A 12,133-nucleotide genomic window follows, 5' to 3' on the forward strand; every position below is an offset into this window, starting at 1 on the left:
TTGCTGTTCAGTTAAAAATGAAGGGCAAAGTAAATATTCTACAGCATGAGGACCTACAATGGACCTAAATAGCCCTCTTACAGTGTGTGAAGACAAGATAAAGCAGAGTTGAGATAAAAAAAAAATCTAATTCATATCTTGTCTGATTCTAAAATGTTGCCATAGCATGTAGCTACCACACATTCAACAATTCAATCAGCTCACTATAACTTGTTTTCATCACTTTTATTAATCATATGAATTGTGAATTGTATAGTCATGTTCTCAAGAGACGTGGCCAAAATCTGATTTTTGGGGGGTTGTTCTAATTTGGGATGATATTGGAAATAATTTTGCACAGGATAAAGAATAAACATTATAATATTATGCATTAGAGTGTTCAAACATCTTTATCCGAGCTGAACTATGAGGTGATGCACTTCAGCAGCTTCATTCACAGTGAAAGGAGTACTCGGCCTCTGACTGATCACCTGAAGGAAAAGAAAGATGTTCACATTCATACAACAATGGAAACCTGTAAATCTGAATAAACAATGTGCATCGCATGATCAAAACATTCAACGCTGGCTTATTAAATCTTACTTGTTTGGTAGTAATCGTACACTTTGACCACAGCTGGCTTGAGATTCTTCACTGGAAGAATCTGTTTAATTTGTATCTGGTAATTCATTGGAATATTTTGTGGGATCTGCAGGAGGAAACAAACACATTAGTTATGGACATTATGGATAAAAGGTTTATGGATCGACCTAATTAAAATAATATGAATGTTGCTGTTTTCTCACCTCCTTCAAATACACAATGACATGATCATCTTTAGAATCGACCCGTTCCACAAGTGGTACGTATGATCCGGAAGAACTTCCAAGCTGTGGGGAAAAGTGCTGGTTAATTTCTAAATAGTGAACTCTAGAAACTTTACACATTCTGTGAAGAACCACTCAAACACACCATTGATGTATCAGCTGTGAATCCAGATAAGAGTTTAATATCCACAATGACCATGTTAGTCCTTTCCTGTAGACCATCGTATCTGGATAAGAGCAAATTAAAATGTTTGGTTCTTAAATGCCTCATATAAATTTATAAATAAGCAAGAACAAAAGCCAGTATAATTTACAAGACATGCAGAGTTTTCATCACTCATAATGTGTCAATAATAAAAAAATGTTTTCTTGTTTCTCAAGTTAGTGTTGCAGTTTTAAATACTAAGATATGCCATTTCAGTTTATATTGCTTTTGTTTTTATGATATTCAGTAAAGATTTATTTGTTAAATCTTAAGTCATAATCATGTTCAAGTCTTTTGAATACAAATTTTCTTACTTGACTGTGAATTTCAAAATGAAATTTTGTCCCAATGTTTTGCAATCTCCCTCAATCTTTGCATCAATGCTCAATGTTTTAGCTTCAGTAGGAGTGGGAATGTTGTAGAACTGAGCTATCTGAGAGAGTCAACACAAACAAAAATAAATTTATAAACCATTTCACAGCAGAATAACCACAATGCCAAGAGAGAAAGAGAGAGTGAGTAAATGAAGCTGAACGCACTACAGACCTGCACAGACACACAGGTTGAGCCCTTCACTTCAATGCTGTATTTGGCTGGGACGGTCTGCAGCTGCTTCTCCTGGTACAGTAACTTGTTGTCCTGATTGACATCGAAGTGGTGAGTGTCTCCTGCTGACTGTACAGTCACTGTGCTGGAGCCGTCAGAGCTGAACACTTTGGTGGCGTACAAAGACAGAGCCTGAAGAGCCACCACTGTGTCCTGGGAAATAAATGTGTTCAGTCATGTCACTTTTACTCATTCACACCGCTAATAATGTGTTTGATTGCAGTAGTTTGAGTAACCTGTGTGGAGGAGAATCCTCCATAGGCATTCTGCTGCTTCACAAGCCAGCTGACAATCCTGTTAGCATAGCCCAGATCAGCTGTAGTGACTGAATCTGCAGAGAGAACAGCTAGCAGCACATATGAGCTGATCTCCACTGCCAGAGAATCAGAGTCCTCAGCAGATGCAGACTGAGACCAGTGGAGATGAGACCCTTGAGGACAAAAGACACACGCGTAACTCAATGAGCATGACAAAAAAACAAACAATAGTACAGTCATAAAAGGCAACAGAAATCATCAGAAACAAACCTCTTACCGTCTGAAATAGCAACATCCAACAGTTTCTTGAAAAGCTGCTGTCGAGTGTCCGTGTCATTAGCCAGACTGAAAGTGTAGGTGAGCAGAGCAGTGGTGTAAATGTTTTTGACATCCTCAATGACGGACCTCAAGCATGACAAACCTTTAGTGACGACAGGATCCTGTGACAAAAACAGAGAAACAGACACTGTGAGTGTCATTTTTCTATTAGTTTATACTGTGTTTCCTGAAGATGAACTTACTGTGACTGGAGTTTCCAGTTCAAGCAATGATGCAGTAATGTAGGCAGTCATGGTCACATTATCATTCACTCCACCCTGGAATATATGAGAAATGAAGGATAAATAAAGCAACACACTCAAACTATTAAAGGAAAGTTTATCTAGACAAACTTTGATGTTGGCTTGAGAATATCTAAATGTTTTAAAAAAGCTTAAACATTTACAGGTCTAAGATTCCAGGTTTTCTAGATAGTTACTAGAGCATTTCTAGGTGGCTGCTATTGTGCTCTAGATAGAAAGAGAGATAAAGAGAGATAGAGAGATATAGAGAGACAGAAGTTGACAGACCTTCATTCTGTTGTTGAACAAGCTTCCCTGTTGGATAAAACAGCCGTCTGAATCTCGTCTACTTATTAACCAATTCTTTGCACTCTGAATAATTTCTGGATCAATAAATATGTATTTCTGTGCTCTGCCAAAAGACCTCAAGACAAAGGCAGTCAACCTGGTGGTGTGGAAGATACAATTTAAAAAAAATCATCAGGTTTTTCAATGAATTCCATTCATCATAAATATCAAAACAAATTATTTGAACTGAGAGATACATTTTTGAATGTGTTTAGTTTGTACTATTCTCTTGGGTTATTATTGTAGATTACCTTGATATTATTTATGTTTAACAAAAGTAATAGTGAAAATATTTTTACCATGTATTCCCAGCACCATAACCAAATGTGCTGTATGATCCATCAAAATGCTTGTAGTTCATTTGTCTCTGGTATCCTGTTTGGTGTGATAATGGTTAACACTTCAACAGTTTGATTCAATGTGTCTGATTATTCAACTTTACTGAATTACATTCAGGTGTGTATAGAAATATGTATAATTTGGCAGTATTTTCTCAGTATTTTCTTGACATGATTTATGTCTCTCACCGCTCTTCAGGAAGCCTGTGGCTCTCTCTCGGATGGCTGAGGTGAGCTGCTCTGTGTTCTCCAGATACTGCAGAATGTAAATATTGGGAGAAAGAACTGCCATGTTTTGCTCTCCACAGCCGTACGGCATCCGTAATAATCCGTGAAGATTCCTCAGCGCACGACCCAATATGTCTCCTATAAACCATACACACATGAAACTCACTACATTTTATAAGTTCAAAACCCAATCTCCTCAATACTGCTTGTATTTGTAAATGTTACCAATGACTGAAACAGAGGATCTGGCTGATCCCTCTATCACATCTTTAGGGAGAGTCAGAGCCACTTCCTCTGAGAGACTGTCACCTACTGTATGAAACAGACAGACAGAAACGCATCAACAGAGTAATGCAATAATATTAACATTCTAATACCATCTGTGAAGTCCCAATAATAATAATTTAATCACAAGCAGGAATTACTGTGTTTCAAGCACTTTGGAAAAGGGAAGAAAATAGCCACAATTTCAAAATGTGGCACAGCTGAACTACTAAACTACATTTGTCATGAAAGGCTGACAAATTTCAGCTTTCTCAAGTACAATGTCAGAGACATTGAATATTTTGTTTACTGTATATTTTAGCTCCCTCTGTTGGTCCTCAAATTTGGTGTGTCCTAAAATTGTCCGCTATGCAATGTGTACTAATTTTCATGAAGTTAGAGTTTGTGTTTATAAGAAAAAGAGCCAATTAGTCTTTTATTTGCCAAACATATTGACAACCAAAATTCTTTGAGCAACTTTTGTCAGCTGAAAAAGCTTCACTGCTTGATCCCCGGAAAAAAAAAAAATGAACAAAAGCAAAAGGGTTCTAACATTACTGTTGCTTATACACCAAAATATATGAAATATTTGCAGACTAACCCTTTGGACACAATAACCAGCTTTGAGTCTCTGTCTTTTCAGTTCCTTCCGCCTGCAGCATAAAATAAACACATCAACATTTTGAAATAAGCAGCATTATGATAAAGGGTAAATGACATCTAAGAGACATTTGACGTGCACTGACCTGTACAAGCAGACTTCGTGTGACCGTATCAATGCGTCCTCTCTCTGGGACGCTCACAATCTCATTGTCACACACAGTCTGGGACGCCTCTGCCTCTGCACTGACTGTAATATTCACGACTCCTAAAACATGAGAAATATACATGAAGATACAACAGACACAAACACTGAGAAACAATGATTCAGACTGGAAAACTCACCAAGAACAGAAGGAGTGAGGATCCATTTAAAGGTTTTTCTTCCATTAGCACATAGACAGGATGAATACTGATCATCAGAGGAGGCTTTGAGAGTGTAGTCTGAGGACGGAGCTGGAGTCACTTTAACCTGTCAATCAACCACACATGATTAGAGGCATATTTGATATGATTTGATTAGACTGAGTCTGAAATCTCACCATGATGCACTTGGACAGATAGCTGAAGACAGTGGCCTTCAGCTCAAAGATCTCCCCACGGATGATGGAGTAAGGCAGAGAGAGCTCCAGGAAGAAGGGCTGGAAAACTGTCAGCTGAGCAGGAGGAGCGAGACCCAGACCTTCAGAGGACAGACAGAAGACCTCCGTCTCCCAAGAGGTGATGGTGTCAGGAACCGTGACAGGAACCTGAGTTGATCCAGAGTCCCTGCGGAGGAATTACAACAATAGGCATATTTGATTCTGACCCTGCCATTTTTCCTGTATTAAATAACAATATTCAGCACACATATGATAAAATAACTGCAAAGCAAGCAAGGTATTTTCTGTCCTGTGGGTGTGAGGGGAGATGATGTATTAAAGATAAGTAATAAGATAAACATGATGTTAATTGTGCTGATTACGCTTCATATACCCCACTTCAGCAAGTTCCCAGATCCACGTTTCTGGAAAGACGGTTCGAATCGTCACTGCTGGAGAAAGTCTCTCATTTGAATCATAATCAGCACTCAGTCGTGAAGACATTACTGCCACTGGAACATGATCATAACGATACATCACTGTAAAAAAAAGTTATATTTTGTAGTGAGCAGAAAAGCACTAAGTGAACAGAAAATGGATGGCAGATCATAATTTTAATACACATAATTTTATTTTCATATACAGATATATTTTAGTGTTGTCAGAGTTTTCTAGTTTCAGTTTATTTAGTTTTCATTTTAGTTTTAGTATTTTATCGTTCCCAAAGTTAATGCGTTCATTTTATTTTCCAAAAGTTATATATAAGTTTTATAATTGATTTGTTGTACCAATAATAACAGTCAAAGTCAAAGTTAACTAATGACCCTAGAAAAACTGTCTTTTCCTACTACTTCATCACTATAATTGTGGAATTGTACAAATTGCGTGAGTTTCACAATTTTACAAATTTAACATATATATTTTATAAATATCATAACAAGCACCTATATATTAAAACATATATTGGACTGCAATGACAGTATATGTACCTATATTTATATTTACCTTGGTATCGTTGATACATCAAGCCTCTGTATGACAGACACTGAGGGACTCGCACAACCAAATTTGTTGCCATTTTCAATCCCACTCTCTGTCAAATGATAATGATGAACCACAATAAAAGTCATGAAAATACAAATTACTTTTAATTGTCAGTATATTCCAGTCATTTTATGAAAAAAGGTTGAACAAATTGCAACAGAAGCAAACTCAACTGATTTTGTATCCTCAATATGTCCTGAGTAAGAAAAAAAGCCCCAAAGAAGCCCATTAGGGGAAAGTTTTGAAAAAAAAAAAATGTATAGCCTATTCATACGACTATTCATTATTTTTCTTACGTGAATAGGGTAAAAGTTTTAACCTTTAGATATCACCATGCAAATTACTGAGTTGATTACTTACATCAAGACAAACAAAAAATGTATTACAAGTTTTTTTTAATTGTTTGTTAACATGGACAAACGGTGCATAATCTAATTATGTATGTGCTCATTTGCATAAATACCACAACAGGTCTAAACATTGGGTATAGCCAGGTGAAAATGTCTTGTTGAATCTTGTTGACACATAACAGTAAAATGCTTAATGTTAAGGTCTGAATGGAACCCATTTCCCCTAATGGGATTCTTTGGGGCTTTTTTTTCCTTACTCAGGACATATTGAGTATACAAAATCAGTTGAGTTTGCTTCTGTTGCAATTTGTTCAAGGTTGACCACCATTATAGCTTAAAATGACTGGACTAATAATCAAGATAACATTTTTATGCATTTACTTGCACATATACAGTATATACTCTCCCAATCATTATCTAGTGCACTGCCACACATATAATCCACCTGTTACCTTTAAGGATTCATAGGCGTTGTCTGTCTGCACAGCTCGACGGGGTCTCACATGCAGACACTCCTGCTCATCTTCAACAGTATAAGGATAATCTGACCCCGACTGCACTGGCAGCAAGTTGAAGACCTGTGACGGGACCACGTTCACACATTATCAGTATGATTTCTAAATCATTTATGTATTTTCAACAAAACTTTAATTCCATTTTGGTGAGAAAAGAATACAGAATCATGTTAAATCTCCTGAGATCAGGATTTTAGCTTAAACACTGATGGATCTTTAATGTAAAATTACAAATATGTGTGTCACATGTGTGTCATTACGAGTAGTGTGTCATAAACACTATAATATAGTGTTTTTAAATAACATATTAGGGTGTTTTCTATATGTTCTATGCTGTGTTGAAACTTGCTGAAACTTGTCTTTTGTGAGAGTGTACAAAATATCTTGTGTTCTAAGAGATTACAGCCTGGCCTCCAAGGTCATGGGATGGGGAGTGTAAATATGATGGGGTCATGGGGAAGTGATGGTGTCTTCTCACTGAGGACAGAGCATTGTTCTGTATGTCAGATAACCTTCTTGCTGCATGAATAAAGTTTTAAAAGACAAATTCCTGGTCTGAATTTCATTTTGGCCTCACGCAAGTAATTTTTCCTCGACAGATCATAGCAGTAATAACTAAAGTCTGTTATCACTAAATTTCCACTGTAGATTCCCACTATGAAGACGCAGTTAATCAATACTAAATCTTAAAGCATCTACACCTTGTCAACATCCAGACGTTCTCCTGACTTCAGGATCAGGACGCTCTGATCTACAGCACTGAGGCCACACAGTGAACCAGGTTGAGCTGAGAGCTGGAGAGTGTTTTTCTCACCAGGAACCGCTTTAGCAGGAGAAAACTGCAGAGACACCTGTGAAATACAGTGAATAGGATTTAATTTAGTAATACAGTAATACAGTAAAGAGGCTCTTTTCTAAAGCTACAGTGCATACCTTGTTTTTGAAACACTTTTCAATGTCGAAATTTTTGCTACTCGCAACAACATTTTCACTGGGCAGAACACAGTATGCCAGAATCTGCAGTACAGGAGCCAGATCTGAACCAACAGACAGTTTGAACGACATTGTGCCACTTGCTCCATTAGAAGACTTCACTTCAATCTTCTCATATCCATGATGAACGATCACTCCTCTGGACAAGACCTGAAACAGACAGATGACACTCAAATAAAAAACTGACTAGTGCAGCCAAATAATACTGTTAAACAAAAACATCTCTGTAATAATATAAATACTGCACATGTTCTCACCATATAGACAATGTCCGTTTTGAAGTCTTCAACAGTCTCTCCAATAAAATAATACTTGATGGTGGCTGTAAACTCAGAGTCACACTTTAATGGTTGCTCAGTATTCTCTATAATCAATTCACTTAGTGTTGGGGTGTATGGAGTGGCAGGCTGGAAGAGCTGGACTGGTTGTATACCCACAGAGATGTAAGGCTTGTAGTGGCCATAATAACGGGGCTCTTGAGAGACACTTGCCTGATAATAAAGAATCAGAAATAACTCATGCAACTGAACTCTTCAGGGAACACAAAAGAAAACTAAAAAAACAACAAAAAAACTCTCTTACAATCAGATTAATATCACTTTTAGGATGACTGGATGTATTAAAAGAGAAGCTAGCCAGTCCATCGCTGTCTGTAGTGAGATTTAGGAGCAGTTTTGGGGACCAAGTGTTACCCTCCATAAGATAAACCTCTTTGTTTTGAATTGGTGCACCTTTGAAATTTGAGAGTTTGATCTGTTGAAAATAAGATTTTGCAGAAATACATTAAGGAATAATTCTTAAAAACTTAGACAAACTGATTTTAGACTTACTTTTCCTTCTATAATTGATCCATGTTCATATGTTTTGGGCAGCTCAGTAAATGTGGCTTTACCAATTTCATAAGTGAGAGCTACAGATTCAGATTTTGTCATGGTGATCTCTGTAAACAGTAAAAACACCTAAATAAATATTCTTTAAAATAAAATTAAAGTAAAACATAAAAAATGAGAAATTCAAGAAATGTAGGTAACAGGATCTGACCAAATCCAGCAGCTCACCTGTTCCTTCTTCTGTAACCATTGCCTCAACACGAAGAGAATTCTCCAGCCTATCATTTAGTGTGGCGTTGAAAAAGACTGATGCTTCTAAGGTATGGATGGCACAGCCTGTCTTTTTTATCTAATTATAATGAATGAACGCAAACATAACATATTAACTAAAGAGTGGTTTAACTGGATAAATTGAGGAAAGATAATGTGCCATTAATTTACATGAATTGTGTTTCAACTCACATACCTCAATGGTTTCCTCTAAACACACTGGAGTGGTGTAAAGCCTCTGGTAGGACAAAATATTACGACACACTTTCACCCATGATTTACCAGGTACAGGCTGTCCATAAGTGTATCTGTGAAAAAGGTACAAGCAACTGATCTACAGCCCAGGGTTGAGTTAAGCAACTAATATATTAGGATGGGGGTTACTGTAAATAAATAACAACAAAGTTAAAAAGAAAAAAAGAAAACAATTATCAATTAAATCAAAGTAACTTAATTGTGCCAAAATTGTAAGAACACATGGCTCGCTTAATGCAGGAAATAAAATAAACCACTCACTTTCCGCAAACCTCAATTATCAGTTCCTCTTCTTCAACACTCACTTCATTTGGGCTTTTTACAGTAACTTCAAACTTAGGCAAAACTAGAAGTCAGAAGGCAGACATTAGAGTTCCCTTTCAAAAGATACTCTCAATGCTGCGCTGAGCGCTATGGGAAAACATCTTTGTTTGACCGGTTGTGAACACGTGTGGCAAATACGCCAAGAATTTGGCTTAAATTAGGTGAGCTTTCAGGCTCCATCCTTCCCTTTCTCTTTTTCTTTCACCAGATCGTGAGGTCCCCAAGCCCGTTTATGGAGCATGCTCCAGCGTTTCTTCAGACCTCTTCAGTTCTCTTGGGGAAATGGATATCGAGTGCACTGCCTCTGAACGGTCCTCTAGTGATGACAGATCATACAATGATCTACTCAAGGTAGTTACTCATGCTGTGGACAGTCTTCAAATAGACTGGCCACAGAAACAAGAGACACCCAGACAATCAAATTTAGACGACAGATTTCTGTCGGGTGGCCAAGGGGAGGCATCAGAGAGACAGTCCTTCCCCTTCTTTCAAGATCTCCATGATGAACTATCAAGGCCATGGAATAAAATATATTCTTCCTGTGTCTTTGTGCCTGCGATGTTGGTTTATTAGGCCAACGTCTATTATTTTCATATAAAAATTCTGCCACAACACAGGGAGTACCTGAGTTTCGCTTTTGGGGGCGAAGCTTACCAATTCCGGGATCTTCCATTTGGCCTAGCCTTGTCACCCCGCACATACACAAAATACATGGATGCAGCACTGGCTCCTTTGATTACAGGGCATCCGCATTTTAAATTACATAGACGACTGGCTGATACTAGCCCAATCTTAAGAGTTTGTGCGACATTGAGATATCGTCCTAGCTCATCTTCATACTCTGGGGTTGAGACTCAATGCCAAGAAAAGCATTCTCTCTCTGGTCCATAGAACAATGTATTTAGGGGTCGTATGGGACTCGGTCACCATGCGGGCACAGTTGTCTCCCACACGTGTTGAGTCCATCTTAAACACTGAGCAATGTCAGGCTAGGTCAGGAAATAACACTCCATCATTTTCAAAGAATTCTCCATCTTATGGCAGCTGCGTACATGGTTATACCTTTGGGCCTTCTGCACAGGAGGCCATTTTAGTTGTGGCTCAGAGCCAAAGGATTTCATCCAAGGGCCAGTCCCCAAAGGTGAATAAGGTTTACGAGACACATGCTTTGTACCCTTTCTGTAGCCGCGTTTCCACTGTCAGGACAGTGCAAGCCAGGGATTTAAACGGGCCGTGCCAGGCTAAAAGCCCCGGGCCTGTAGCACCAAGCCCAAAACACACTGCGTTTCCACTGTCGGGCCAGAAACTCTGCAGTGCTTCACTAAAACATGCCCGTAACACGCCTCTCTGTAACAAAGTCACACTAACCCATCATTTCACCAACAAATGGACCTTTAATAAAAATAAAAATAAATTAAAATTGTAACTGTTTGCTGGCATTTTTGTTGATTACTTGAATATTTAAAACCCAAGAATCGATGTTTTACCACAGGTTTACAATAAAAAGTGATACATTGATACATTGATCAAAACTGCACAATAGTCACAAAGAAAAAAAGTGGTTTACCGTTAGGTCTATTTAAAATAAGAAAGAGGACAGACTTACTTATTAAGTCGCGTCTGTTTCTGTTTATTTGGTAGGTACAGGACAGTCTCTGGCTCGGCAGACGTGACGTGAACTTCAAATGTGTGCACCGACCACACACGGTAGCGGTCACTGAGGGCTCAGGATTAGTGGCAGCCATCTCTGCTGAGGGCTCAGGTTCAGGTGTGGCGGCGGCCATCTCTGCTGAGGGCTCAGGTTCAGGCGTGGTGGCAGCCATGTTGTCCGGAGACACTGGCTCGGCAGCGGCCATCTTGTCCGGAGACACTGGCTCAGTGGCGGCCATCTTGTCCGGAGACACTGGTTCGGCGGCAGACGTGGCATGAACAGACTCAGACTTGGCAGGCATGACGTTGTAAGACTGAAAATACTGGTTGAGGCCCTGGTCTGAGACAAAGGTCTAATTACCATTTGACCTCCCCCATACGACCTCACTTCCGCAAACTACTAAGAACTCACACAAGAATATGGTTTAATGTGAATTCTTATCATTGACTGTTATGTTTTTGGTGTCATTTGAAATGTCTCAAAGTGAGTGGTACAGATATCTCATTTCCAGATAGATAAAATAAAAGGTAATTAGGTTTTAAGAGTTTATGGATAACTGACTTACAAAGGAAGGTGGTCTCTCAAGCAAATGGTCACCCACCCCCATGAAGGTGCGACCACTGCATGCAAATTTCTTTTGTTAGCACATGTTTCCATGTGAAAGAGGTCTGACTATTTAATGAGATGCAGCAGAGAGTTCGGGGCCTTTTTCTGTACTTCAGATGGCCCGTGAGGCTGAGAGACCGAGATCTCTCAGCCTCATGTATTTCTTAAAGTTGGGTTTGCATCTTTTCTTTATTCCGGAGAATTTGATGTTTTGTATCGATTATCTTTGAATTGATTATGAAATTGGCATGATACATTTACCTGACATAATAAATTGTTACATTTGATTATTCTAACTGACTTTGATATTATTTCCATTGAAGAGTTAAACGGAATAGTCAAACATTCACTCATGATTAATGATCCACAGATATCATTAAAACCTTTTCATTTATGGAGTCAGATGAAATAAACGAGTAAATATGTGATTAATATATATTGCATTTAACCAACCAATACTTCGCATGAGTGAGGACAGAGCACGTGAGACCTTCCCTGTGTT

General features: G+C 38.4%; 1 protein-coding gene across 4 annotated transcripts in view; it reads right to left on the bottom strand.

Moving 5' to 3' along the window:
- Positions 1 to 201: 201 nt before the first annotated feature.
- Positions 202 to 12,133, bottom strand: part of LOC307166844 (alpha-2-macroglobulin-like) — a 38,458-nt gene continuing 26,526 nt past the window's right edge. For 2 of the 4 annotated variants that reach the window (XM_079885549.1, XM_079885550.1), the window contains exons 7-34: positions 9,312 to 9,396; positions 8,992 to 9,103; positions 8,754 to 8,874; positions 8,526 to 8,635; positions 8,278 to 8,448; positions 7,953 to 8,186; positions 7,636 to 7,845; positions 7,404 to 7,553; positions 6,640 to 6,765; positions 5,799 to 5,886; positions 5,188 to 5,332; positions 4,755 to 4,980; positions 4,558 to 4,684; positions 4,359 to 4,480; positions 4,214 to 4,265; positions 3,574 to 3,657; positions 3,310 to 3,486; positions 3,082 to 3,157; positions 2,723 to 2,879; positions 2,396 to 2,470; positions 2,152 to 2,314; positions 1,854 to 2,047; positions 1,558 to 1,770; positions 1,326 to 1,444; positions 952 to 1,033; positions 786 to 869; positions 583 to 688; positions 202 to 470 (exon numbers count right to left, since the gene is read on the bottom strand). In XM_079885549.1, coding sequence (XP_079741675.1) covers positions 430 to 470; positions 583 to 688; positions 786 to 869; positions 952 to 1,033; positions 1,326 to 1,444; positions 1,558 to 1,770; positions 1,854 to 2,047; positions 2,152 to 2,314; positions 2,396 to 2,470; positions 2,723 to 2,879; positions 3,082 to 3,157; positions 3,310 to 3,486; positions 3,574 to 3,657; positions 4,214 to 4,265; positions 4,359 to 4,480; positions 4,558 to 4,684; positions 4,755 to 4,980; positions 5,188 to 5,332; positions 5,799 to 5,886; positions 6,640 to 6,765; positions 7,404 to 7,553; positions 7,636 to 7,845; positions 7,953 to 8,186; positions 8,278 to 8,448; positions 8,526 to 8,635; positions 8,754 to 8,874; positions 8,992 to 9,103; positions 9,312 to 9,396 — 3,650 coding nt within the window. In that variant the 3' untranslated portion in view covers positions 202 to 429. Of the gene's footprint in view, positions 471 to 582; positions 689 to 785; positions 870 to 951; positions 1,034 to 1,325; positions 1,445 to 1,557; positions 1,771 to 1,853; positions 2,048 to 2,151; positions 2,315 to 2,395; positions 2,471 to 2,722; positions 2,880 to 3,081; positions 3,158 to 3,309; positions 3,487 to 3,573; positions 3,661 to 4,213; positions 4,266 to 4,358; positions 4,481 to 4,557; positions 4,685 to 4,754; positions 4,981 to 5,187; positions 5,333 to 5,798; positions 5,887 to 6,639; positions 6,766 to 7,403; positions 7,554 to 7,635; positions 7,846 to 7,952; positions 8,187 to 8,277; positions 8,449 to 8,525; positions 8,636 to 8,753; positions 8,875 to 8,991; positions 9,104 to 9,311; positions 9,397 to 12,133 lie in introns of all 4 variants that reach the window. The other 2 variants (XM_079885547.1, XM_079885548.1) reach the window with 1 other exon arrangement.

Source organism: Squalius cephalus (genome assembly GCF_949319135.1).
Source record: "Squalius cephalus genome assembly, chromosome: 11".
Classification (NCBI taxonomy): Eukaryota; Metazoa; Chordata; class Actinopteri; order Cypriniformes; family Leuciscidae; genus Squalius; species Squalius cephalus.